Source organism: Dermacentor albipictus, chromosome 9, assembly GCF_038994185.2.
Source record: "Dermacentor albipictus isolate Rhodes 1998 colony chromosome 9, USDA_Dalb.pri_finalv2, whole genome shotgun sequence".
Classification (NCBI taxonomy): Eukaryota; Metazoa; Arthropoda; class Arachnida; order Ixodida; family Ixodidae; genus Dermacentor; species Dermacentor albipictus.
Window position 1 is genome coordinate 121,792,525 of NC_091829.1, and position 26,267 is coordinate 121,818,791.

General features: G+C 47.0%; 1 protein-coding gene across 1 annotated transcript in view; it reads left to right on the forward strand.

Annotated features, from left to right (window-relative positions):
• LOC135912601 (arrestin domain-containing protein 3-like) overlaps positions 1-26,267 on the forward strand; it is a 216,617-nt gene that overhangs the window by 145,783 nt on the left and 44,567 nt on the right. Inside the window, exon 2 of the mRNA XM_065445098.1 lies at positions 19,990-20,111. Coding sequence (XP_065301170.1) covers positions 20,000-20,111 — 112 coding nt within the window. The 5' untranslated portion in view covers positions 19,990-19,999. The remainder of the gene's footprint in view (positions 1-19,989; positions 20,112-26,267) is intronic.

The following is a 26,267-nucleotide window of genomic DNA, read 5'->3' on the forward strand; positions in this document are numbered from 1 at the left end:
AAGTGAGGCGGGACGCTGAGTTGACCGTCGAGCACACTCAAAGCACGGTGACTGTGAGAGTTCTCCGGCGGTATCGCTTAATCTTCGGACAGCGTTATCAATTTCGACTTCAGGTCGATGATTGCGCCATCTTAATTCAGGAAGCCCATGCCGGAAATGAGGTCTCGTGAATACTGTTAGAGGATGACGAAGGCGACAGGGTAGGTCCGGATATGAACGGTAATTCTTGCCGTGCAGATTCCAGTCGGCGTTATTAGGTGTCCTCCAGCTGTACGGATTTGAGGGCCTTCCCATTGTTATGATCGGCCTGCAGGGGTACTGCTCTGCAAACCTATCTCAGCCCGCTGCAGTTGTTTCGATCGACCCGCAGGGGTGGCGTCCTTCAAAGAACCGGCGACGCCGGCAACGCTGACCAACCATGCACTTTCATCTGAGAACTGGAGACCACAGCAATGTTAAACAACCATGCGCCTCCTTCGTCGAATCGACGGCGCCTGCAAGTCAAGCCACGTTTGGCAGACCGTGTATTGTTGGTTGATTCGCCATCGCCTTCATGTTCTATTTGCAGCAAAAGAGCTTCTCGGAAAACGGTGTTTTGCTGCGCGTTTTTCCTCGGGCCCCAGGATTCGTCACAGTCTGCTGACACTCGTGGCGGCTATACAGAAGTCAGCTCTGGAATTAAGAGGCGCCGACTGGGGTCAAGCGTGAAAACCTAGCCCGCTCAACTCGTTGGGTTCTGGGAATCCAGAGTGGGTACGTGAGTGTGTGAGCCCTCCCTCTCAAAGGCGGGTCGACTACGTCTCTAACGACTGTGGACGGTCCGATTGGACGAAGGTTGTAGAGCAGTTTTCCCTCACCTAGGGATCTGGGGAGGACAGAGTGTTTTTAAGCAGCCGTGTGCTCGACAAGCGTGGTGCTTGGAAGTTTGTGCTCGTGTGCTGTGTGCTCCGTCTTGCATGCTCCATTTGAGAGTCATGCTAGACTGTTCAAATGTGTCTCCTGTCGTAATGTAAATAGTGTAAATAAATCCCTTACTCTTAGTTGTCCATGAGAGCAAGTCCCTCCCTACAACCATGTCCCAAGCGTGGGTGAGAACTATGTGAGAACCACATAGTTCGTGCCCGACTATAACCCTTACAACTGGATGCCAGCGATGGGTAGTTCCTCCCTTCAACTACGTCTAAACCACACAAGTGGTCGCTAGCGGTGGGATCGTCCTCCAACTCTAACACCATGCAGTCTTATCTTTATTTATATTGGCCAACAATGGGTCCACTCATAACAGAGAAGTCGGCCCATGTGTCCACTAACACGGTGACTGCGTGGCCGCCGCGAGAAGCCCGTCGAGGTTGGTGGTTCTTTGTGTTGCGCTGCAGTTTGGTCTTGGCGTAGGATCGCGGTTGCGTCGCGTTGACCTGTGGCTGGAACGATGCGACGTCAGGTCTTCTTTTATCGGCGTATCCTTTGCTTCCAGGCTTCGTCGGGATACGTGGATATGGTGGTATGTCGTCGAGATTGTGTTTTCGGCGTCTTCGTCGGCGGCAGTGGATCTTCGTCAGTTCGACTAACAGCAACCGCCTTTCCTTCGGCTGCTGCTTTTAGTTTTCCAGATAAGGGCTGACGGACCAGCCCCGGACTGGGCCAGTGTATGGTCGGCGCACTGTATTGAGTAGTTTACCTACGTCAATTACAGAAGAATAAAAATGAGTTGCGGTGTACACGGCAGACCTTGCCAGATCTTGACTGGAAGCTTACGGCTATCATTGAAAAGAAAGGTGTGCATTCAATGTATTCTACCGGGGCTAACATATGGGGCACAAACTTGGAGGTTGGCAAAAAAGCTCGAGAACAAGTTAAGAACCGCGGTAAGAGCGATACGGTCCAAAGATTAGCATATATAATCGCTACCTAAAGCTGTTTTCAGCGCCAGAGTGCCAACCCAATAAAACAACCCGTGCCAATTACTCCGCCTTCTGTTACGCGAGGAAGACGGAAACATGAATGGTATATTGCACTGCAGTTTCTTTATTATTTCTATCGGAATACTTCCATACGAGTACAGATATGAGTACAGGGCGCCGGATGGGGCCGATATATATATATATATATATATATATATATATATATATATATATATATATATATATATATATATATATATATATATATATATATATATATATATTTGGTTGAAGCTGCAAGCAGGACGTGTACATATGTTTTTTTTTTCCGTCAGCGTTTCGCGAGACCTACTAATTCAAAACTATATGCGCCAAAATAAACTCGAGAGATACATACTGCTTGCAGAACAAGACAAATACTTGATCTCCAAATGGAACCGTACAATAGCATAGTAGAATGAAAGCTGAAACTGCGGCCGCAATGCAGGAGCAGTCACTGAGCAGAATTAAAAATAAGTAAAATGAAATAAAGAAGAGAAAGAAAGGCGTCCATTCCTACGGTATAAATACATGTCATATCCAATTATGAACACCCTTTGAGCGGTTTGCTCCAAAACAGCACCGAGCGAAGCAATACGAACGACTCCGCCGAGCAGAATCGCCAGCAGTTTCCAACGGCATGACCTCGATGTGGCCCAATCTACTTCGATCGCAGCGCCGCCACAGTATTTTTCGTGGTCGCGCGCCTCACCGCAAAGCGTGCGCCGCTCCTGCCACTCGTGCCACTCAACGTGCCAAAGGCTACAACAACAACAACAACACTCAACTATGGTAACTCAACCGTATTCTACTACACTCTATGAGAAACCCAGCGAGGTTCTAGAGGATGATGATGATGATTAAATGGTGGTCGGCGCTGCTGCTAGAATTAGCGGCCTGGTGACGGCGAACGTCAATGGATGGGTGGATGGATATTGTCCCTTTTGGAACGGGTCGGTGAGTTGTACCACCAAGCTCTTCTTATTCTGTTGCCTAATGTCCTACCTATGTTAAAAAAGAAAAGAAAAAAACCCACGATTTATTCCCATAATTAAAGTTTCTGAAACCCTGTTGTGAACTTTGTTTTCTTACGCCTCCGCGTCATACGCCTCCGCGTGTGGCGCCTCTACTCCGGCCGTAGCCGCACTACTCCCTTTGGTCGACCGCGCCTGCCCCTCTTTTGGGGGGGGCAGCCTCTCTCCGGTTTCGCTCGGTCGTAGTCTTTCGAGGGCCGCCGAGATCTGTTGGACGGCCTGGCCTCTGACCTCTTGATCGTAGCACCTCCTTGGGGCTTCGAGCCTCGGCAGGATCGTTGTCATCGTTGCAGCTTCGTGCGGATTCTTGGCACAGTCGCAAAGGATGTGAACTGCAGTGGCTCTTTCTTTTGGCACACACAACACAGGTCACTAACATTAACACTCGGACACATGTGCCTCATTAGCACCGGTGTGAATAACGACCCTATCTGAAGTTGTCAATATAACACCGCTTCCTTACGGGTCAAGCCCGGATGAGGTAGCGGCAGAGTCCTCTCTATTCTCTTACCCGTGGTATTTCCTGGCCCTGTATTGCCGCTGTCTGTTGACTGTTTTCGTTAAATACCATAACACCTGATTTTCTAACACTAAAGTTCAATCTTAAATTTATTGCCTTCCTGTCCACAGATATTAGCCAGACGTTCCAAATCACTTTGCTTGTTAGCTAGCAACACAATGTCGCCTAAATAAAACCTCAATGTTGCTCCTCTACTACTGCACCCGCCCTCTTCATCCTCACCGTGCACATAATAAACAGCAGTGGGGATAAAGGACACCCCTGCCTCAGTCCCTTGTTGATATCAACTTTCTCGTCGCTCCTCATCCCTTCCCATTCAACGAAAGCGGTATTTTCTAGGTAAAACTATCTCAAAAACTGTAGACAATCGTCGCCTAAGCCTTCCATTTCCAGAATATCCCTAAAATGTTGCGGTTTACGTTGTGATAGGCTCCTGTAATGTCTAAAAAGGCCACGTATAATGGTTTGCTTTCTACTCTTGAAATTTCAATACACGGACTAAGAACAAATAAGTTATCATCCAAACGCCTAGCTACTCTGAAGCCATTCTGAAGTTCTTCAATAATGACATGATTCTCTGCCAATGCTTGCAGCTTTAGTATGATTGCCTGCATTGCTAGTCTGTATATCACCGATGTAATGGTCAACGGTCTCTACGACTGTATTGTATCTTTCTCCCCCTTACCTTTATAAATTAAATTCATTCTGTTGTGTTATCGCCGCTTGAGCGATAGCGGCGGCGCGACTATCGCGACAGCTTGCTATATTAGCCCAGTCATGTGGCCAACGCGCCGCATTCCACTACGAGCCGTCATGGAATAAACCACGTTTGGTTCTGCTTACGCCTCTTCCTTCGGCTGCGGTTTTCACCCCGTGAAAACACTACGCAGTCTACTTTGCCGCCAACTGTCTGGTATTCGTCTAACTTTTAAAGTTTTTCCATTGTTTTCACCAGAGCTTCCTTACTTCTTGGTCCTTGTTCATCAAACAGCCTAACGAGAACCTCGTCTAGCCCCGTGGCTGTGCGCTTACGAATTTTCTCTTCGGCTTTCTTCCAGTTGAAATTTGTCAGCGCCAGCTCCTTTTCCCCCTCGTTCTCTTCCATGCTCTTTTCTTTCTTCAAATACAGCCTAGCAATTGCCTTGGAAAGATTCGGCTGTTATTTTTCGGATGTAACTTATTGCCGCTTCCCCTTCCAGTTTGTTTCCATTTTCGTCGAGGATATGTTGTTGCATATTTGTTGACTTCCTGCCTAATAATTTTATGTGGTTATGAAATATCCTAGGTGCGGCCTTCTTTTTCTCACGTATTTCTTACAACCAACGTTAGCTTTCACCTTTGAACTTTGCTTGCACCAGTATTTGAACCATTGGCTTTTTCTGCCGGTATATTTCCCATGTACCTGCTACTTCATCCTGCGGCAACTGTGCCTTTTTTGCCTGCGTGTGCTGTCGGGATGGTTTCTGTCGTTCGGCGATTGGCTTCTCGTACCTCCCTGTTCCACGAGGTTTTCGTTTTTTTTTCCTTTCCAACGAACATACTTTTTCGCTTTCCGTATTTCTGGCGTTATTATACTTAGAAGCTCACTATTTGCCACTTTTTATTCGGCAATTTGCCAAGTTCTTCCTCGACTTTAGTGACTATGTTTGTTATTCGTTCAGCGTTTAAATTTGGACTGTCAATTTTGCACTCCTTGGTCTCTTTCCGAACTTCATATCCCATTTTCAAACTGATGTGTTTATGGTTACTCCCCGTGCTGCTATACCCTTCCTCGTCAATGACCGTTTCTCTCAATTTATCATGAATTCCTAATGTCATCAGACAGTAATCAATGGTCGATTGCCGGTTTCCGACTTGCTGCGTGATTGGCCCTTCACACTTAGGCCCTGTATTCACGATAACGAGGTTATGTTGCTCACAAAGGTCTAGCATGGACTTTCCGTTGTCGGTATATTGTCGAGGCGAACGTCGAGGGCTCCACTCAGTGGCGGTGAGGTAGTCGGCGGTATCACGTGGCCGCTCACATTGCTGTGTCCGCGATGCATTGACGGCGAACCCTCGTAGTCCCAAGTCACGGTATGGGCATCAGCGGTAGACATGGCCGACTCCACCACAGTGCTAGCAGAGAGGCCGGTGGTTGGGGGCCCGCCACATCCCCGTGTCGAGCTGCTGCGGTGAGCAATGGGCGGGCGTGTTGGCTGCGGCAGCAGTAGACAAAGAAATTGCGAGGTTATGGGGCCCTCACGCGGTCGCGGAGGCGGACCTTGAAGGCGGGCTACGGCAGCGTAGGTTGTCGCTTCCGGCTGGGGCTTCGGCAATGCCGGAACCTCTGGTTCTTTCAATGACCGCTGAAGCTCTTTATTACCTATGTCAGCGATCAAGGCCACCTGGGACTGCGACGCTGAGCACAACTTCTGCAGCTCTTCCCGTACGACCACTCTGATCGTCTCACGCAGGTCTTCGGCGCCTAGCGCTTGAGTTACGGTGCGCTTTGTTGTCAGCGCACGACGGTTGTATTGCCTGGTGCGCATTTCAAGCGTTCCTCTCCGTCATTGTGGTCTCCGAAACAAATGCTGGGACAGCCTTCGGCGGGCTGCGTAACGATCCGGCGAATAGTTCTTTGACACCCCGGATCAAGAAGTGAACTGTTTTTTGTTCAGACATGTCGTGGTCGGCGTAGTAGAAGAGGCCAGTCATCTCCTCCGTGAAGATCACGATAGTATCGCTCGGTAGTTGCACTCAGGTATCTAAGTGAAACTCGGTTTTTTCGTTCCGTATGACACTCGTTAAGGCCATCACGAAGTTCTCACGAAGCATGTCCCACGTCGCCAGTCTGGCCACTCAGTTCTCAAGCAAAGCGGGTCAGAGTGGCGTCACGCAATGAAAAATAGACATGGCGCAGCTTGTCGTCGCCGCTCTAGTTGTTGAACGCCGCGTTCCTCTCGTATGTGTCCAACCAGGTTTCAGGGTCTTGAGCCGATGATCTACCGAAAGTCGATGGCTCATGAGGTGGTTGCAGCAAGGTAGGGGATGGTGGGACTGCCATTATAGTCGTTGAGTTGGCTTTGATCCCTGTGGTCTTCTCGGGAAGAGGTCCGTATTCCACTAGCAGTCCTTGCTGCCTACGGCTAGCTCGCTGGTCATTGGCTACGGTGGTGTGTTCCTCTGGTTTCGGGCTTGAATCGCAGCTTTGCGATGGCTTTCGGTACATGAACGCACTGGCACCTTTAGCAGATGTCACGTAGTAGTGACAGTGAAGAACACAGCAGCAAAACTATGAATGAGGAAACTAAGCTTTTTGTGGGCGAACCCCTGCCTACAAAAACAGGCTCCACTCAAAGCATAACGCTAGCGGCGAACACAGTCGACGATCGTCGGAATCTGGGGCGCGATAAGAGATCGTTGTTCGAAACGCGCGTTCAGTTTGCGTTCAGTTTGAACTCACGCGATTGACCTAAACCGCGCCGAGTGGTCAGCTGCCGGGTGAAGAGTCGGCGTGGCCGAGGCCCATCGCGTGAGGCAAAACTGAACGTGTATTTCGAACAACGATGTCCGATCGCGCCCCTGATCAGCGGGTCAAGCGCGTCCGCTTTTATGCATCACTCGTCGAAGGCTTCAGTGTAATCACTGGCGCCCGTGTAGTTTCCAAAAACCCGTTCGTCTGCCACGTATAAGACGAATCGCCATAACGATATTGATGTTTCTTTATTTATGCATACTGCAGGCCGCAGTTGGGCCCAAGCAGGAATATAAAAACAATTAATTCGAAAGGAAAAGCGTTAGCGGGGGGGGGGGGGGAGTTTTGAACCTAGGACCCCACAATAAGACGCTGAGTGTCTTACTCACTGGGCTATGATGATAGCAATAGGGGCTTGTTGGTACGGCATATCTTATTTTGTTATAGCGCAAGCTTGACCCGGACAACAGAAGGCACATCTGACACACACAGCGCTACTTTCAACAACAGATTTATTTCTCATTTTCGTCGCTATATATACACCCTCGACCCGTCATACAGCAATTGTAACATTTTTGGAAAAATAAACAAAAAATATAAACTGGGAACCACACGTAGGCAGTTTCTTGACTCACATATTCACAGACATGTACACGTTCAACGCGAACAAAGATAATTCAGCTCTCTTGAGGATAATGAAATGGAAGGTTTACTCACGCATGCGTCGCCGAATGTTGAGATGTGTCTGGCTTCTATTATCCCACTTTTTTCTATTAATCCACGTGGGTGTTTAGCACACTTTTTCACTGGGCTAAACACCCACGGTTGCAACAGGTGAATATATCTGAACAATATGACTGCTTTTTATCAGCGGTACAGTTCCTGCGAAGGCTTTGAAAGATTTGGGGATGAGAGAATAAAAGCCATCTCTAGGACCATATGTTAAGCCGACTTGGAGCTTTGTAGACATCTGCAAAAATCCGACTGCGAAAATTGAACGGCAAACACGCTGCATCCATAATGAGCTTCGGTGGTCTCGGGTTGCGCCGTCCGTTGGGGCGTTCCTTCACCGACCGAAATGTCACCGACCCCTGAGGGCTCATGCGCTTCACGTAGCGCAAATGGGGCAGATAAGCAATTATTTGATTAGGATGATAAAGAGTGACGAGGGACTATGTGGGTCTCATTACGATTTGCAATGGTTCGACGCGGATGTGTAAGATGCTAAAGAGCGATAAAGGCTTGAAACTACCGGTGCAATTCTGATAAGGACCGATAAGCGTTGATAAGGCTCGGATCATGTCCGATAAGGTTAATAAGGACAGATAAGTGGTGATAAGGACCGGATCAATTTCGATATGGTCGATAACAATCGAGAAAGGGTGATAAAGGTCAGACCGAGTCAAATAAGGTTGATAAGAACCGGTCAGGGTTCATAAGGGTCGTATCTATACAAATAACATTGAGAACGACCGATGAGGGTTCATAAGCGTCTATATTGGTGCGATTAAGTTTGATAAGATTCATAATGACACCGGGCTGCGTTGAGATGAGCAAGTGGTACAATGCCTATACAAACATCGACAACTCCATTGAAGTTCCTGCGTGAATATTTTTCTTCATGGATGCACTGGCGAGTGCATCCGGCGTACCATTGGTTTCACCACGAGTGGTTGCTCCCGCGGGAACAAGAAATGCCAGCACAGAACGGTGAAATAGCGTCATGTCGTATGGATTCCAGTAATGGAGCGTGATGATGATCATGTCACGTACTATCTCGTTTAATTTGAGCTGAACTGAACGGGCCCTGACCGCAGCAACGCTGTAGGGTGAAAAAACGCGGAGAGGCTTCGCTATTACATCAATGCACATAACCGAATGATGATGAATTTAGCGTTTTGTGGTGCTACAGGCCTCGCTTTCCTTCGTCTGCTTTGTTCTCGGAGCAATGACACATTGGCCTAACGAACAGCGCGGACGTCCTGGGCCCTTACTGCTGCGTCCTTCATCATAGCGCACCGCTGCCCTACCTTCGTAACTATGCTCGCTTTCTTTTTCTCTCCACGCCGGGTGCGTTGGAGCGGATTGGCCGCGTCCGCCTGTACGTCGAACCGTCGGTCGAACTAGACGCTGTTGATCTCGCTAGCGTGATGTAATGTGTGGGCGCGTTCCCGCTTCGTGGAACTATACTTAGGCCTTTAAGAGACTACTTTTAATGCGGATGAAATACACGAATCATGGAGAAAAATAAAAACGGAGTACTTGCTTTTTGAGGCTAGCATGGTCATTTGAGAAGAACTGCGCCAGAAGCAGGTCGAGCCTTCCGCGCAATGAACACACACTGAACAGCTTCTCAAAAACAAAGTTCCTATTTTTGCTATGCATTCGCACCGTGCAGGATCCGGGACTGGCTATGCGTGTTCACTTCACGCAGCGGAGCCGAATCGCAGGCCATTAAAAAGTACAGCCTTGCGCTGGTCGCCTTTGACGCTGCCATTTTGGGAAACTCTTTTGTCTCGCGCTCTCCCAAACAAACGAGAACCACGAGAGCAGCATGCAAGGCTCTCTGCGTACGCACGCAAGAATCGGATGCGTGCGTACGCAGCGGCCGCGTACGCATCACGTACCGTTCGTGTTGCGCTCTGCACATGTGCACTTTGCAGAACGTAGCGATCTTACGTACGCAACGCCGTTGCGTACGCTACGTACACAATACTAAAACTGTCTATTATCGCTCCGCGAAGAAAGCAGACGACAAAAAGTAGAGGGTTATGCGCACTGACAGAATAGCGAAAGTACCTACTGTTTTTCTTTCTTTTGTCCACCTTAACCTGCCAATTGCCGCTCTTTAGATTTATAGATGAGAAGTATATTGGACATTGCAGAGACGACACGAGAAAGCGGGTAGACGTCCTTTCTCGTGATCTTGTTGAGCCAGCGGTATGCAAGCGATGGTAGTCGACACAAAATCTTAGGATATTGTCTCTTTTTTTTTCAGTAGCACGATGGGAGAAACCCAAGGGCTTTGAGAGGGTTCCATGATGTCGTGGTGCAGCATTTCTTAAACCTGTTTCCGTATTGCTTTGTGTTCTTTCATCGACAGGTCGTACGGTGACTGGTGAATTGGCCGTGCAGTTTCCTCTGTTATGACTCATTGTTTTGTAAGCGTCATCTCGCGAATCTTCAATGATCTAGCGAAGCAGTCTTCGTAGATATGAAACAGGTTTCGAAGCTTTTCTTGTCTCGCACGTGGCAGCGTAGGGTTTACATGCCAAGAAATGCCTGGTGCTCGAGGTGTGAATTTGTTCTGCAGCGTGAGGATGTTGCCGATGTCGGAGATGGTCTCGAAGCGCGCTACGAGGTGGTACTCCTGAGAAGTCGATACTCCGAGCAGACATTCGTGATCAGTATGCTGGCTGTTCATTGATGAGGTGAACAATTTCTCTTGCTACGGACAACTCCTGCTCAAACAGCAAACTTTGATTGGCGGTGACATTTCACCAGCGCAGCTGCAGTTCTTGTGGTCCACCCCGATCAGAGTACACGAGCGTGGTGTTAACGGAACGTGCTTATGGAGAATTGCGAGTGAAGCACATAATACACGGCTTAGATCTTGCATGATGGCGTTGTGCACTTTCGCAGCAGAGATGGCACATACTGAAAACGCTCACGTTCTCCTTGTCTCACAGGTTTTAATATTTTCAGCCTTTTGTCAATCTTTTTCTTTCTTCTTTTTGTTGCCTCTGCTGCCAAAAGTGTACATCATTGAATTGTGCCGCATGAATTGTGCCTGAATACGGGAAGTGAGATGGAGCGTTTGAGGCGAGAGTTTCAAAAAGAAATCAGGGACCTAAAGAACCGCTTGGACTTCATATAATGGTTATGAAGCTCTCAAGAAAGAACGTGCAGAAATCGAAAAACAAACTACTAAAAACGAATAAATAAACCATCTTGCAAGAAATTGAGTATCTCAGAAAGACAGCGCAGCAAAACGCGTCTCGCATCACCGCACAAGATCTGTATTCTCGAAACAAAAACATCGAGAAAAGGCATTCCCCAGGCAGCAAATGAAAATCTTGAACAGGTCATTAGTAAAATATAGCATGCGATGGGAGAGGACATTACTGAACATGACATTGAAGCCTGTCATCGTGTCCCGGCCCGAAGCTCAACTGCTCGTTCGAATGTGCCGGCAACCAAGATTGTTCTGTAGACGCAAACATTGTTGTATGTTTCAACTGCCGGGTGAAACTTGATGCCGTAATTAACGAGGCGAAATGAACTCGAATTAATTCTGAAGAGCTCGGATTTGCCGCAAAGCAGCTGGTTTACGTAAATGAGCACTTGTGCCTGCAGCTGAAGAAGCTGCTTGCCATGGCAATTGCAAGGAAATGGGAACTAGACTGGCGCTTCGCATGGAGCACGGATGGCAAAGTGTACATCCGAGAAGAGACACTTCTCGTGCCAAATAACCAGTGAAGCAGATCTGGACAAGATGCAAGCAGCTAGCTCCTGCATAAGATATTTTCATTTACTGTAATTCTTTTTTTGACATGACATCCCCAAAAATTAACATGTATCAAAACGATCGTGGACACGTGCCATTTTCGCACTGCTATACGTGATCGGCTCGAAACAAGTAGGACAAGCTCACTACATTTCTTGACAAATTTTCCTTCCAGTTTGGCGATTACGGAGACATGGTACACATGTGAAGATGAAGTGCTGAGATTACCGGGCCAGAATAATTTCCACATGAATAGGTAGATATTCCCGACGAGGTGGTTGCGTATTGCAACTGATGTTGCAACTAATGATGATTTACAATAATTACACCAGATTATGAAGGTTTAGCGCTAATCCAAGGTAGGCTTGCTTACGTTGTTCCTTATCGCCCACCTGATGGGTGTGGTGAAAAGTTTTACGACTGCTTAGAAAAACTTCACTTTTCTAGGTACAAATGGTTCCGTGTGTTAATAGGTGAAGATACACAACGTAAAACATCAACGTTTTACAAAACAAGGCAACGTCACGTTCGTTCCAGCTATAGCTTGATTTTTTTGTGAGTACAGTTACCCTAAATGAACCGACCCGTGTTACCATTGACTCGGAAAGCCTTCTCGACAGATTTATTAGAAATAGAAAAAACGTCTGCATGAAATCAGGTTTCATTATATCGGATATGCGCGATCACTTTTCAATATACTCGATTTACAGGAAAAATTAGGTTTCTGGATGCCTAAAAGCATGTCACCCTGAGTCCTACCACATACAGCAAATCAATACAAATACTGTGGAGCAATTTAGACATCAAATTGCAAGGTTTACATTGTATAGCTGCACAAATGCTCACAGGGCTTACGACACCTTGATACATATTTGAACAAAAAAACGCTTATCACATTTCCTTTAGGCTAAGAACTGCGAGAATCTCAAAGAAAATCCTAAAGCCATGGTTAACAAAGGAATGCCATCAGATGATTCGTAAAACGACGGCTTTATATTTGAGGATTATCAAAAATAGAGACAGCAATCATTAGGCTGAATTCAAGAAGTTTAGGAACTCTTAAGACAACACTTTACGTAATAAAAATCGCTTATCTTTTGAATGTATTTGAAAAAGCAAGTAGTCGTAGTGATGTTCTATGGCAGGAAATTAATTATTTACTGCATTCGGGCCCTAGGCAGAGCAAGGGATTAGAGCTCGTAATGCATAACAAAATACTGAAGGGTGAAGACCTCGCAAATAGCTTTAACAAATATTCTACTACTCTTGTCTCAAGTAGCGCATCAGCTGCGCATAACGTAAGCATTCTATATTGCAATTCATGGGCACACCAAATGCGAAATGTGCGTTTCTTGAGCCAACAACTCACGAGGAAGTGTATTCTACTTTTATGATTCTTGATAACAGCAAAACGTGTGATGTTGAGGACCTGCAAATTAGGCCAATGAAATACGTACTTTGAACTTTTAGTACCAGCACTTATATACCCTTCTATTTAACTTGTGTCTGTGCACAGGAGTTTTTCCTGAGGAAATGCAGTACGCTGAAGGTAGCGCGTTGCACAAATGAGGAAATAAGAATGATTTTTCCATCCACTGACCCATCGCAATATTACCCGTTATTTCAGAAGGGCTGCAAACAGTTATCAGTCAGCGGATCCTCTTTCTGTGAGAAGCATTCTCTACTCGCGGCTGAACAATTTGGTTTTCGACAAGGCTTATCAACTGAATACGCCTTATTACCACAAAAAGATATTATGCTAAATGGGTTTTCAAGAAAAAATGCTGACATTGGGTATACATATTTTTCAATGGCGTTTGATGGAATACGTCATGAAACTCTGTTTACTAAACTTGAGCACTACGGTTTCCATGGTGTTGCCCTAAGGCTAATAAAATCTTACCTAGAACTCAGAAAACAGTGTGTGATCATGAGAGACGAAAGCTCCTCTATATTAGAAACGTGTACTTGCGTTCCACAGGGCAGTGTGTTAGGCGCCGTGTTATTCTACGTAAACGTCTACGTAAACGATATAGTACGAGTTAGTCAGAGTGCGCAATTTTCAGTTTAAACCGATGATAGAAGCTTGTTTTTTCAATCCGATGATATATTTCATCTCGGAGTACTAGCTGAAGATATGCTAGAAAGATTACTTTATTGAAGTAGGGCGAATTCTCTGGTTATTATTGCTAAAAAAACGAAGGCTCTCCCACTGAAATCAACTCTCAAAAAAATTCATCATAGCTTAGACTTATACCTCGGTGACCAGAATACTGCGATAGCGAAATATATTGAAATATTGGGGATTACGCTCAGTGAAGATTTAAGCTGGGATTTCCATGTACATGATGTTTCCAAGAAAGTTGCCAAGGCATGTGGTGTACTTTCAAGAATTGCGAGTTATGGTCACACCCAAAATCAAATTACCCATTTATAGTGCCTTTTTTAAATCACATTTGAATTATTTTAGCCTTCGCCGGGGAACACCACGCAAAATACCGAATTAACGTTGCTCATGCTACAAAAAAAGTCAATCCGACATATTGCAGCTGTCACACACGATGCTCATACATTTAGCTTATTCAAAACGGGCTTCCAATGGAACAGCTATACAATTCTGACCTGTTCGTTAAATACAAGCATGGTCTGAAAAATAAAAGCAACTAATTTCTCACACCATGCCAACTAAGAAAATAACCGAAAATAACATAACATCAGGCAAAGAGGCACATGGTAAGTACCTTTTTCATGAACAGGCTGCAATTTAAAATGTCTCTGGTACATTATGGCAAATTTTTAAAATTCTTTAAACAGCAAGCGTATACTGAGAAGATTTTGCGCCAAAAAACACAACACACACAAGAAAGACGACAAGAAAGACGACGTTGTGTTTTTTGGCGAGAAATCTTCTCAGTATGCAAGATCACCAACTAGCCCAGCAGTTAACTCTTCTAAAGCAAGCGTATTACCGCTGATACAAGAACAAGGAAAGAATTTAATTAGGGATGCCATGTAGCACCGCGGTATGCACTCAATTATTACAGCGAAGTTTTTTGTGTGGGTATATATATATATATATATATATATATATATATATATATATATATATATATGTGTGTGTGTGTGTGTGTGTGTGTGTGTGTGTGTGTGTGTGTGTATGTGTGTGTGTGTGCGTGCGTGTGTTTTCCCCCAATATGTGGCATATTTTTATACATGCTTGTGTTTTTCTTTTGCTGTTTATTGCTTACGTTGTTTACTGATTTCTCTTTTTGTGTACATGTACTTTATTTCTCTGTCTGCTGACAAACCGCTCTAAAATATCAGGGCCAACAATGCCGTCAAGCTACTATTTCCGTAGCTTTTAATTCCTGTCCTTGAATATTTTTCACTCTCATTTTATTGCTGCTCTCTTGCGTAACCATTATCGTTGTTTAAGTATCATCATTATCATCATCATCATCATCAGCCTGGTTACGCCCACTGCAGGGCAAAGGCCTCTCCCATACTTCTCCAACTACCCCAGTCATGTACTAATTGTGGCCATGTTGTCCCTGCAAACTTCTTAATCTTATCCACCCACCTAACTTTCTGCAGTCCCCTGCTGCGCTTCCCTCCCCTTGGAATCCAGTCCGTAACCCTTAATGACCATCGGTTATTTTCCCTCCTCATTACGTGTCCTGCCTATGCCCATTTCTTTTTCTTGATTTCAAATAAGACATCATTAACTCGTGTTTGTTCCCTCACCCAATCTGCTCTTCTCTCATTCCTTAACGTTACACCTATCATTCTTCTTTCCATGGCTCGTTGCGTCGTGCTCAATTTAAGTAGAACCCTTTTCGTAAGCCCCCAGGTTTCTGCCCCGTACATGAGTACTGGTAAGACACAGCTGTTATAAACTTTTATCTTCAGGGATAATGGCAGCCTGCTGTTCAAGATCTTAGAATGCCTGCCAAACGCCCCCCAGCCCATTCTTACACTTCTGGTTATTTCAGTCTCATGATCCGGATCCGCAGTCACTTCATGTCCTAAGTAGATGTATTTTCCCTTACCACTTCCAGTGCCTCACTACCTATCGTAAACTGCTGTTCTCTTCCGAGACTGTTAAACATTACTTTAGTTTTCTGCAGATTATTTTTAGACCCACCCTTCGGCTTTGCCTCTCCAAGTCAGTGAGCATGCATTGCAGTTGGCCTTGCAGTTACTAAGCAAGGCAATATCATCAGCGAATCGCAAGTTACTAAGGTATTCTCCATTAACGCTTATCCCCAATTCTCCCCAATCCAGGTCTCTGAATACCTCTTGTAAACAGGCTGTGAATAGCATTGGAGAGATCGTATCTCCCTGCCTGACGCCTTTCTTTATTGGGATTTTGTTGTTTTCTTTATGGAGGACTACGGTGGCTGCGGAGCCGCTATAGATATTTTTCAGTATTTTCACATACGGCTCGTCTACAACCTGATTCCGCAATGCCTCCATGACTGCTGAGGTTTCGACAGAATCAAACGCTTTCTCGTAATCAATGTAAGCTATATATAAGAGTTGGTTATATTCCGCACATTTCTCTATCACATGATTGATAGTGTGAATATGATCTATTGTTGAGTAGCCTTTACGGAATCCTGCCTGGTCCCTTGCTTGTCAGAAGTCTAAGGTGTTCCTGATTATATGTGCAATTACCTTAGTAAATACTTTGGAGGCAACGGACTGTAAGCTGATCGGTCTATAATTTTTCAAGTCTTTGGAGTCCCCTTTCTCATGGATCAGTATCATGTTAGCGTTTTTCCAAGATTCCGGTACGCTCGAAGTCATCAGGCATTGCGTATACAGGGTGGCCAGTTTTTCTAGAACAATCTGCCCATCATCCTTCAACAAATCTGCTGTTAACTGATCCTCCCCAGCTGCCGCCCCCCTTTGCATAGCTCCCAAGGCTTTCTTTACTTCTTCCGGCGTTACCTGTGGGATTTCGAATTCCTCTAGACTACTCTCTCTTCCATTATCATCGTGGGTGCCACTGGCTGTGCATACGAATAGTGGAACATTATATTTTAACATGCCATTGTCTGAAAAAGAGTGCCCAATAAACGGAAAACTGAAATGGTTATTGTGTCTTAGAAAAAAGATTAATGACTGTGTTCGCCGAAAAGAAGTCAATGCTGAGGATGATGTCCCGGGAGCATTGGGATAGAAAGATGAAAACGGTAGAGTATATGTGTTCTCACATTGCAACCCGAGACGCACATTGTCCCTTTGGCGTCACTACGTGACCGCCTGCTGTTCGTATCTGCGGGCCGTCCGATGCAGTGATGACTTTATTTCAGCGGCGAACACTCCCCTCACGAGGGAGAAATGAGCTGCAATGTCAATCAACGCAAATACATTCTTCCGGTGGGTAATCTTCTCTGTTAGGTCCGTGTATATTGTGCTGGCACCGCAGATACGTCGTGGTTTTCTGACGTGACTCTGTCAGAAATAACTGCTGAGACATAGCTCGGTCTCTTCTGTTGCATCCAGATTGTGCTGTCGCGCCGTTGGCACATTTTGTGCGTTCTCTGCAGATAGATTCACCCACCAAGGACGCCGCGGTGTTCTTCAGCAGTGCGGCGTGCAGCAACCGCACCTCCATCAGTTGCTGTCTTCACATTCTTAATCGGGATTCGGGGACATTCACCGTGAAGCTCCTACGTGTACAGGACGGGGCGAAGCAGAACCCACATATTCCGAGGTTACCATAGTAGCAGCCGCTGTATACGTGGCCCGGTTCGCTGCAGTGAAAACAGAGGGCGCCAGTCGCGGTCCTCGTGACGTCGGATTTTCGCGAGGCTATCCCTTCAGTTGCAGGCGGTCAGTCATTTGTCCGTGAGTTGGTCTGATTGGACGCACTTGGTTCTTCGCAGCGGAGGCCTGCGGCGCCCGAGATGCGAAATCAGGTTCCCGGTTCAGATGGCCTGGTCGCCCCGCCCCCAGCGCCTGTTGAACTTATTGTCTGATAACGTCGCTCATTGCAGAAACCTGAGGACAAGAACTGTCTGAATCTGCTCGACCATAAAGATGCATTTCTTCCATGAAGATGGAAGCTCTTCTATTAGTATGTCGGAATGGTGTTTGAAGTAGTGATTGAGCTTTTTCCTTGAGGACGACATTCGTAAACGTCCGGAGGAGGCCGCACTTGAAGTTTTCCTAAATCCTCAGCTGGGATTTTGGTTTACGAACCAAGTACGTGCCGGATCCTCCACCGCAAAGTAAACGTGCCGCAACTTCGTGCCGTCGTCGCACTTGTTTCAGTGGCTTCGCCTTTTAATTGTTCGAGCCAGTGGTGTTCCACGGAAGGTTGGCGACTCACGTGGTTGTCTCAGTACGATGGCTGTGGGTGTCAGAGGTTCACTCATCTTGACTGTCATGAGGGCCTTTGTAGGGCGCGTAATGCTCTGAGAGGGGGCCGTGCTCGGGGAGGGGGGGGGGTGTAGTCCACGCTGCCTGTTGCTTCTTCCCTGGTCGTCTTCTAGTCGATGCGGACTGGTGTTATGACCGTCCGCAGGAGCACGGCGCACACCCAGCACTTCAACCCGATGTCACGAATTGCGTCCACCGCGGTTAAACACCAAGGCAAGCGTACGACCAGACGTTTTTTGAGGCGAACCTGGGCCTCGAATAACCAAAATGACTAGTGGGGCTGCAGCAACATGCAAGCACTGGCCGTGGTCGTCGAACAGAGCACATCAATTAGGCGTCGCCAGTATTTCGAGACTGTCAAGGAGCATGCGCAGAACTATCGTGGAATATGACCCTGCTTGATACGATGAGCCCATCCAACCTGCGAAGCTGGTATCGAGGTAGGTTTGGGCGAGTTCAAACGTGATAACACTCCTTACTTGAGGGTCACAGCTGCAAAGCCCGAAATGTACGTGCCACTATAGTATACACGTACACATGCACGCTCTTCTAAGCTCCCTCATTCCCTCTCTATTTGTCTCACGTGGTTTGTCTCACGTGACCAGTTTCCCACATTTTAAGCGCACATTTTTTCCATGTTGCCACTTCCACTGCTAACGAACTAAAAAAAGTAAATTTCGGTCATTCAGGTGGCCTGCGGCTGGCCTCGCGCTCTGATAACGAACATCAAGCTTGGGTTATGCTTTCCAGCACGCTGGCAAAGCGAACCTGTTTAGACGCGTCTGCTCCGGTTTGCCTACTTTGCGCAGTGATACACAATGGCGCATCGCGAAAGAAGCCTCCGTCACTCAGCCCGCATGGCGAGATGAGTGACATGCACATCGTGTTGCTGTCCTTTGATGCACCGGTACAAACGGAAACAACTGGTGGCTTCCGGCACATTTTAAGGCGAAAGCCTTTCGAGGCTCATGGTGAAGTTTGTGTCAGTAGACCTGACCGCCGGAGTGTCCGCCGAAGCGTCATCACGCCATATGAACACAGATTAAACACATATTAAAGGATGAAAAGTGATTGATAGTGACATTTAGTGAATGATAACGTTATAATAGACATTGGTAGATGTTAATAATGACTATTATTGACTAATAATGACTACTAATGACTTGTAATGACTATTAATAACACCGAAATGACCAATATGTTTAACGACGGCTTGTAATGACCACAGTTGATTAGAAATGACCAGAAATGTCTAGTAATTAGTAGTAATGACTAAAATGACGAATAATGACTGGTAATGACTAATAATGACTAAGAAATGACTAATATGTCTAACGATGGCTTGTAATGACCACAATTGATTGCCAGTGACTAAATATGCTTACTAGTGAGCAGTAATGACTAACGACGACTAAAATAACTTGTAATGACAAGTAATGACTATGAAATGACCACTATGTGTCTACAACTTCCAACGACTACAACTGAATAGAAATGACTAAAGATGCTTAGTAACGATCACTAATGACTAATAATGACTGAAATGACGTGTAATGACCACCAATGACTACGAAATGACCAATGTCTAACGGCGAATTGTAATGACTACAATTGATTAGAAATGACTAAAAATTCTTAGTAACAACCAGTAATGACTAATGACTGAAATGACTTAAAGAAAGACGCAGACATTACGTTTATGTGTTTTATTATTTCTCTAAGCTTCAATTCGTCAATTCAAACAACAGATACTCGCACAAACAACAGATGCTGTCTTGAATAATTCTCGAAGTCACGTGTCACTACGAGCAATGTCACACTGCGGACACGATTATGTGGGCGCAGGAGCCTGACTACGTCACTGTCCCTCTCCGGGCGAATTCGCCGCGAAGGAAGAGGGAAACGACGTTTGGATTGAAATTTCAGGCCTTTCCGCGGCGCGTAGCCATGTAATTGTTTGCAAACACGATCGTTGGCCGCATTGTATCCCTGCGCTTGTCAGCTAAAAATGGCCAGACCTGGCGGGGCGCCCTTTAAGTTTTCTTTTGATGCTGCTAGTCCTACTTCGATTCTCATTCATCGATACATAATTGAAGCATTTGGGAGTTGTACACAATGTTTATTCTGTTTACTGATTTCAGATTGGGAACCATGGACTACATCCGAGAGTTCGACATTCGTCTAGAGAAGGAAATGTACTACGCTGGCGAGACACTCGCGGGCCATATTATTGTCAACACCGTGGAGAACTTCAAATTGAGAGGTAAGCAACGTTTCTCTTGGACCGCAGCAGCGTGTCGCGGCCCGTTGTTTTTGGTTGCGTTGAAGTTTCCTTGTTTAGAAGAACGAGCGATCACAGCCCAAACGCTACCAGCGAAGAAATCTGGACAAGGGTTCTAAATCGGGCCAACTGGTTTACCTTCATTGTGGCGAAAAAGCGTCGGCGATGGGAGGAGTGAAAAAAAAACAACAACACAATGCGCTGAATCAGCGTATTTTGTTGTCTATGTTGTAGTATATTGTGCTGAGGTAAAAATACGCGTGTTTGATTTGAATAGGTATTTGCCACGAACATTTTGCTGTTGTTCAAGGAACAGGTTGTAGAAGTGGAGGATCCTCCTTCCTAACTCAATTTGTAGGAGAAAATTTGGTCTGCGAAACTCATGCTAGTTGCTCGACGGATTGGGCGTGTTGGTACATACGGTATTGTGAAAAGGCGGAAGAGGAAAAAAAGGAAATACACGGATGGAGACGAGACGACAAGGACGAGAGCTGACATAAAACAAATTTTATTGTGAATGATCCGTAAATATACAAATGCTGTCTGAGCATGGGATAATCATGTGCGCATGCGTAAATATGCCAGCTCTTTGTCTGAGAGCTGACACGCCCTTCCCAGAATCTAGAAATCCGTTCAGAATCTGCAGTTTCCCGTGTCACACGTGCTTTTTCTTAATAACGAAAGTTTTTGCAAACTCAGGCGAACACTCCTTGCAAGTCAGACAGTGACTTGCCAGAAAAACTTCAAAATCGTTTTTCTCATGCGAATGTTTAATGTTAATCGCATGCTCCCTTAATCTACCGCTAGCACATGTCCAAGTTTGGCCACTGCACACATTTCCGCACCTGAAAGGAACTTCACAAACTGCACCTTCTGCACATACAATGAAACGCTGCTTGTGCTTGATACTGCATTCACTTTGCTGGGTTGCATCCGGGTTGGTCATTCTACAAAGCTTCGACAGCTTGTTCGGGCTAGAGAGCACGTATTTTATGTCGTAGCGCTGGGGCACTTTTTTGAGATTGTGTGATACCATGAGAATCTAAGATATCAAAGCTACCCTTTGCCTACGCTGTGTACGGGCTTCATCTGTTTGCGACTTTGGGCGCATGTTTTTAAGAAGGCCCTGTGCGACCAAAATGAGGACGTGCAGATGATACCCGGCACTCAGCAGCCTTTCGTTGTGATTGTTAAACATATCGAGGATACGAACTCTAATGTTGCCGCTCAAATCTCGTAAATGAGCTGTTGCTACGTTGGGCCTCAAGAGCGCTCTTGGTAAGTCTTGCCCGCACTGCATCTTGACTCTTGCTCTTTTTTGTGCCGACGCTTTCGAAGTTTCCATATTTGTGATGAATTGGCAGTGCTTCTGGAGAAGCAGAAAACATTTTTAGAGCAAAAAAAAAAAGAGCGAGATAGGGAGGATGCGTGCATTCAGGCAATTTGGCCAAACTGTTGGTGCCCTTCAAGAACATGTGCGCTACAGGTTATTTTTCACGTTCATGTTATGCAGGAATGCCTGAAAACAAAGATTTTTCAGCGCTTCCCTGACTCCAATTGAGGGCTAACCGATGTAACACGGTGCCTATTTGTCATTATCTGTGGCTTTGCCGCAGGCATGCAGGCAGTGCCGACTAGCTCACGGTTCTTTGAATATACTCCGTCGCCTACAAGATCTATAATTTTACAGAGTATTCGATCTGCAAACCCTAACGCTGGTACCATTAATCATATCAAAACTCCTCGTGCCAAGCGTTGGTTATTGCAGCCCTGAAATGCTTTATCTGTGTATGCTTTATTTGAGCAGCGTTCCGGTTTTCTATAACTCTGAGTGACCGCAGTTCTTCTTAAAATGCCAGCAGTTCATTCCTCACTTCCCTATTAAAGAACATAATCTCCGATTTATTTTGTGCTAAAATTCAGTACCACACTCGTTGCCTCTTTCTCAGGCATTTAGCAAATGACTATATATCCCTGCAATTTCATCTAGTAGCATGATGTCCTCTTCATGCATTAGCCCATGGACAATCTATTGCACCAGTTTGCTACAAGTTTAGACAAAGCGGTAATTAAATGTTTTCCAGCCACCCTACTTTTCAGTCGAACGGCATCCCGTCTTGTCACGGAGATCATAATTAGGGACGATCCCTGAATCCCAACACCGACATCCAACACCGTCTGGCTGCAAGACTGTTTGAAACAATCTACAAAGGCGCTAGAGGCTATCATACATCAACACGGAACCTCAGAAATATTTCCTGCTGCCCCGCTTTATGCAGTGCGAGCTCCACACCTTGGCTCGGCTTTCCTGCGGGTGGTCTCTCACAGAGTGCGCTGAATGCATTTCTTCGCCGTGGCTCAATAATTCTTTTCTCGATCAGCCAGTTACTGTGGTTTCGCGATCCAAGATCCGAGAATGGCGCATACGCGCCTCATTCTGCAGTTACCCAGGTTTCGCGACCGGTATTTGGGTACCTGGATAAGAGACTGTGGTACAGCATCGATAAAATGTGTATTATCGATGCCGTACAAGAATCTCTTAAATGTATATATATATATATATATATATATATATATATATATATATATATATATATATATATATATATATATATATTATAAAGAAGGTTTATTAAGGTTCGCAGCGGCCGCCGGTTCTACGATGCACCGAGCACAGTCCCCGAGCTCGAGCTTCTGCTGCGCGCTTGATGCTGCCGATGCTGCTGACCCAGCGCGCATGTTCGTTATCTTCCTTACAATGGCCCTGCGGAAATGAAGGAGCCATCCTGGTGACTTAGGTTTCTGGCAGGACGGTAGAATCGTGATACGGCTTGAGACGCTGAACGTGAATGACTTCGCGGTTACGACGCCGCATGTCGGACGGCGGCGTTAGCGGCTCAATCAGGTAATTCACGGGTGATGTTCTCTCGAGAACGCGGTATGGCACGTCGTACTTCGGAAGGAGTTTTGAAGCGAGCCCAGGCATGCGGTGTGGCACTAACAACCAGACGAGAGCGCCCGGGAGAAAAGTGGGAGTCGAGTTCTGGGCATCGTGAAGGGCCTTTTGACGGTTCTGGTCGTCCGAGGTGAATCGGCGGGCCAGCTGGCGACATTCCTCGGCGTGTCTGGCGGCTTCCGAGATCGGCAGGCATTCGGATGGGTCTGGCCGGTAGGGCAGAATAGTGTCGATTGTGTGCGAAGGATGACGGCCGTAAAGAAGGTAAAAGGGTGAGAATCCGGTAGTGGCCTGAGTCGCGGTGTTGTAGGCATAGGTGACAAACGGAAGAACCAGGTCCCAATTAGAGTGATCAGGTGAAACATACATGGCGAGCATGTCACCAAGAGTTCGATTAAAGCGTTCCGTGGTACCGTTCGTCTGTGGGTGATAAGCAGTGCATTTACGATGAACAATAGCGCATTCAGCAAGCAGGTGTTCAACGACTTCAGATAAGAAGGCGCGGCCTCTGTCGCTTCACGTTCACGTGGACCTCCATGACGAAGGAGAAAACGGTGAAGTATGAAATTGGCGACCTCTTGCGCTGTAGCATTTGGCAGAGCAGCGGTCTCCGCATAACGGGTTAAGTGGTCGACCGCAACGATTATCCACCTGTTGCCGGTAGGAGTCAACGGAAGTGGCCCGTAGAGATCTATGCCCACGCGATCAAAGGGTCGGGATGGGCATTGCAGAGGCTGGAGTTCACCGGCGGAGTTGTGTGGTGGCGCTTTACGGCGTTGGCACTCACGACAAGAGCGGACGAACGTGCGAACGAAATTGTACATTCCCCGCCAGTAATAGCGGTGGCGAAGTCTTTCGTAGGTTTTGAAGACTCCCGCATGGCCACACTGAGGGTCGACGTGGAACGAGGAGCAGAGCTCTGATCGCAAGATTCTCGGAATGACGAGTAACCAGGTGCGTCCCTCTGGGGCATAGCTGCGTCGATATAGTAGCTGGTCTCGAATCGCAAAATGAGGAAGTTGGCGCCGAAGCGTACGTGACGCGGGAACTTTCGATGTATCCGAGAGAAGGTCGAGCAGAGATGCATTCCAGGGATCATCACGCTGTGCAGCAGCGATAGTGTCAACGTCCAGAGAGGATAGTGTACACTCGCAGGCGGAGTCGTCACGGGCCTTCGGGGGAAGCGGCGATCGGGATAGCGCGTTAGCAGCGGAGTGCTTTCGCCCGGAACGGTAAACCACGCGGATGTCATATTCTTGGATTCGCAATGCCCAGCGGGCAAGACGGCCGGATGGATCTTTGAGCGTCGACAGCCAACATAGTGCGTGGCGGTCGGTCACTACGTCAAATGATCGGCCGTATAAATATGGGCGAAACTTGCCAAGCGGCCACACAATGGCCAAACACTCCTTTTCTGTAACGCTGTAATTGGTTTCCACCTTGGTTAACGTGCGACTCGCGTATGCGACCACGTATTCTGTGTGGCCAGGTTGACGCTGTGCCAACACAGCACCAAGGCCCACACCGCTTGCATCGGTATGGATTTCGGTTGGTGCTTGAGGGTCAAAATGGCGAAGAATGGGTGGCGTCGTCAGAAGACGGCGCAAGGTGGCGAAGGCGTCGTCACACTCTGGAGACCATGATGAGAGATCTCGAGCGCCACCAAGGATCTGCGTGAGAGGCGATATAATTGACGCAAAGTTTCGAACGAATCGTCGGAAGTAAGAGCAGAGGCCGATAAAACTGCGTAGCTCTTTCATAGAGGTAGGTTTTGGGAACGCAGTAACAGCACGTAGCTTCTCGGGATCCGGGCGAATGCCTTCCTTTGACACGACATGGCCTAAAATTGTGAGCTGACGAACAGCAAATCTACACTTCTTCAGGTTAAGTTGCAACCCGGCGTTGGTCACGCAAGTGAGTACGTGCTGGAGACGGAGCAGATGCGTTGCGAAATCAGGGGCGAACACCACAATATCGTCAAAATAGCAAAGACAGATTTTCCATTTGAGGCCACGTAGAACATTATCCATCATCCTTTCGAACGTAGCAGGAGTGTTGCAAAGTCCGAAAGGCATGACGGTGAATTCATACAAGCCGTCTGGTGTAACAAAGGCAGTTTTCGGGCGATCGGCCTCTGCCATCGGAACCTGCCAGTAGCCTGACCGCAAATCCAGCGAAGAAAAGAACTCGGCTCCCTGTAAACAGTCCAAAGCATCATCGATGCGTGGTAATGGGTAGACGTCCTTCAGCGTGATCTTGTTCAACCGTCGAAAGTCAACACAGAAGCGGATGGAACCGTCTTACTTTGTGACGAGGACCACGGGAGAGGCCCATCGGCTTTGGGAAGGTTGAATGACGCCTCGACGGAGCATGTCATCGACCTGGTCTGCAATGACGCGACGTTCCGTCGCGGACACGCGATATGGTCTTGGTCGCAGCGGTGAGTGAGAGCCAGTGTCGATGTAATGCTCGACCGTCGATGTGCGGCCAAGAGACGGTTGCGCAACGTCGAAAGAACGGCGGAAGTGCTGAAGGAGGGCGAGAAGTTGAGATCGCTGCGAATGCGGCAGATCTTCGGCGATGAATGGGCTGAAGACACCAGTGCATGTTCAGTCGGGTACGGAGAGGGCACTCAGTTCATGGACGGTAGTAGCAGGCGCTTCGTCGAGGACGGAGACAATTCGTGTTGAATCGACCGACTCGACGTAACCAAGGCATTCGCGGCGGAGCAGTGATAGCGGCGATGAAAGATGATTGTAAATGGGCATCGTGCTGACACCGGCGGCAAGGTCAAGAGCTGCAAAGGGCAAAGGAAGCGCTTTTCGGCTAACAAAGTGATGAGAGGGCATGAAGAAGACCGTCCCGTCGGATATGATACTACAGAAGACTGGTACGAATGCTGAAGAGCGCGGAGGAATACAGGTGTCTTCTTTCACGACAATTTTAGCGGCAGGATGAGCATCGACGGAGGCCAGGTCACCAAGGTGGAAAAGTTCAATCTCAGCCCGAGCGCGATTGATGATGGCGTTGTGGCGTGAGAGAAAATCCCATCCTAGAATAACGGCGTCGGAGCACGATGAAAGAACTATGAATTCAATCGTGTACAAAACGTCCTGTATGGTCCACGGGCAGTACAAGCAGCGGTAGGGCGAATGGGTTGAGCTCTCGCCGTTCGGAGCGAC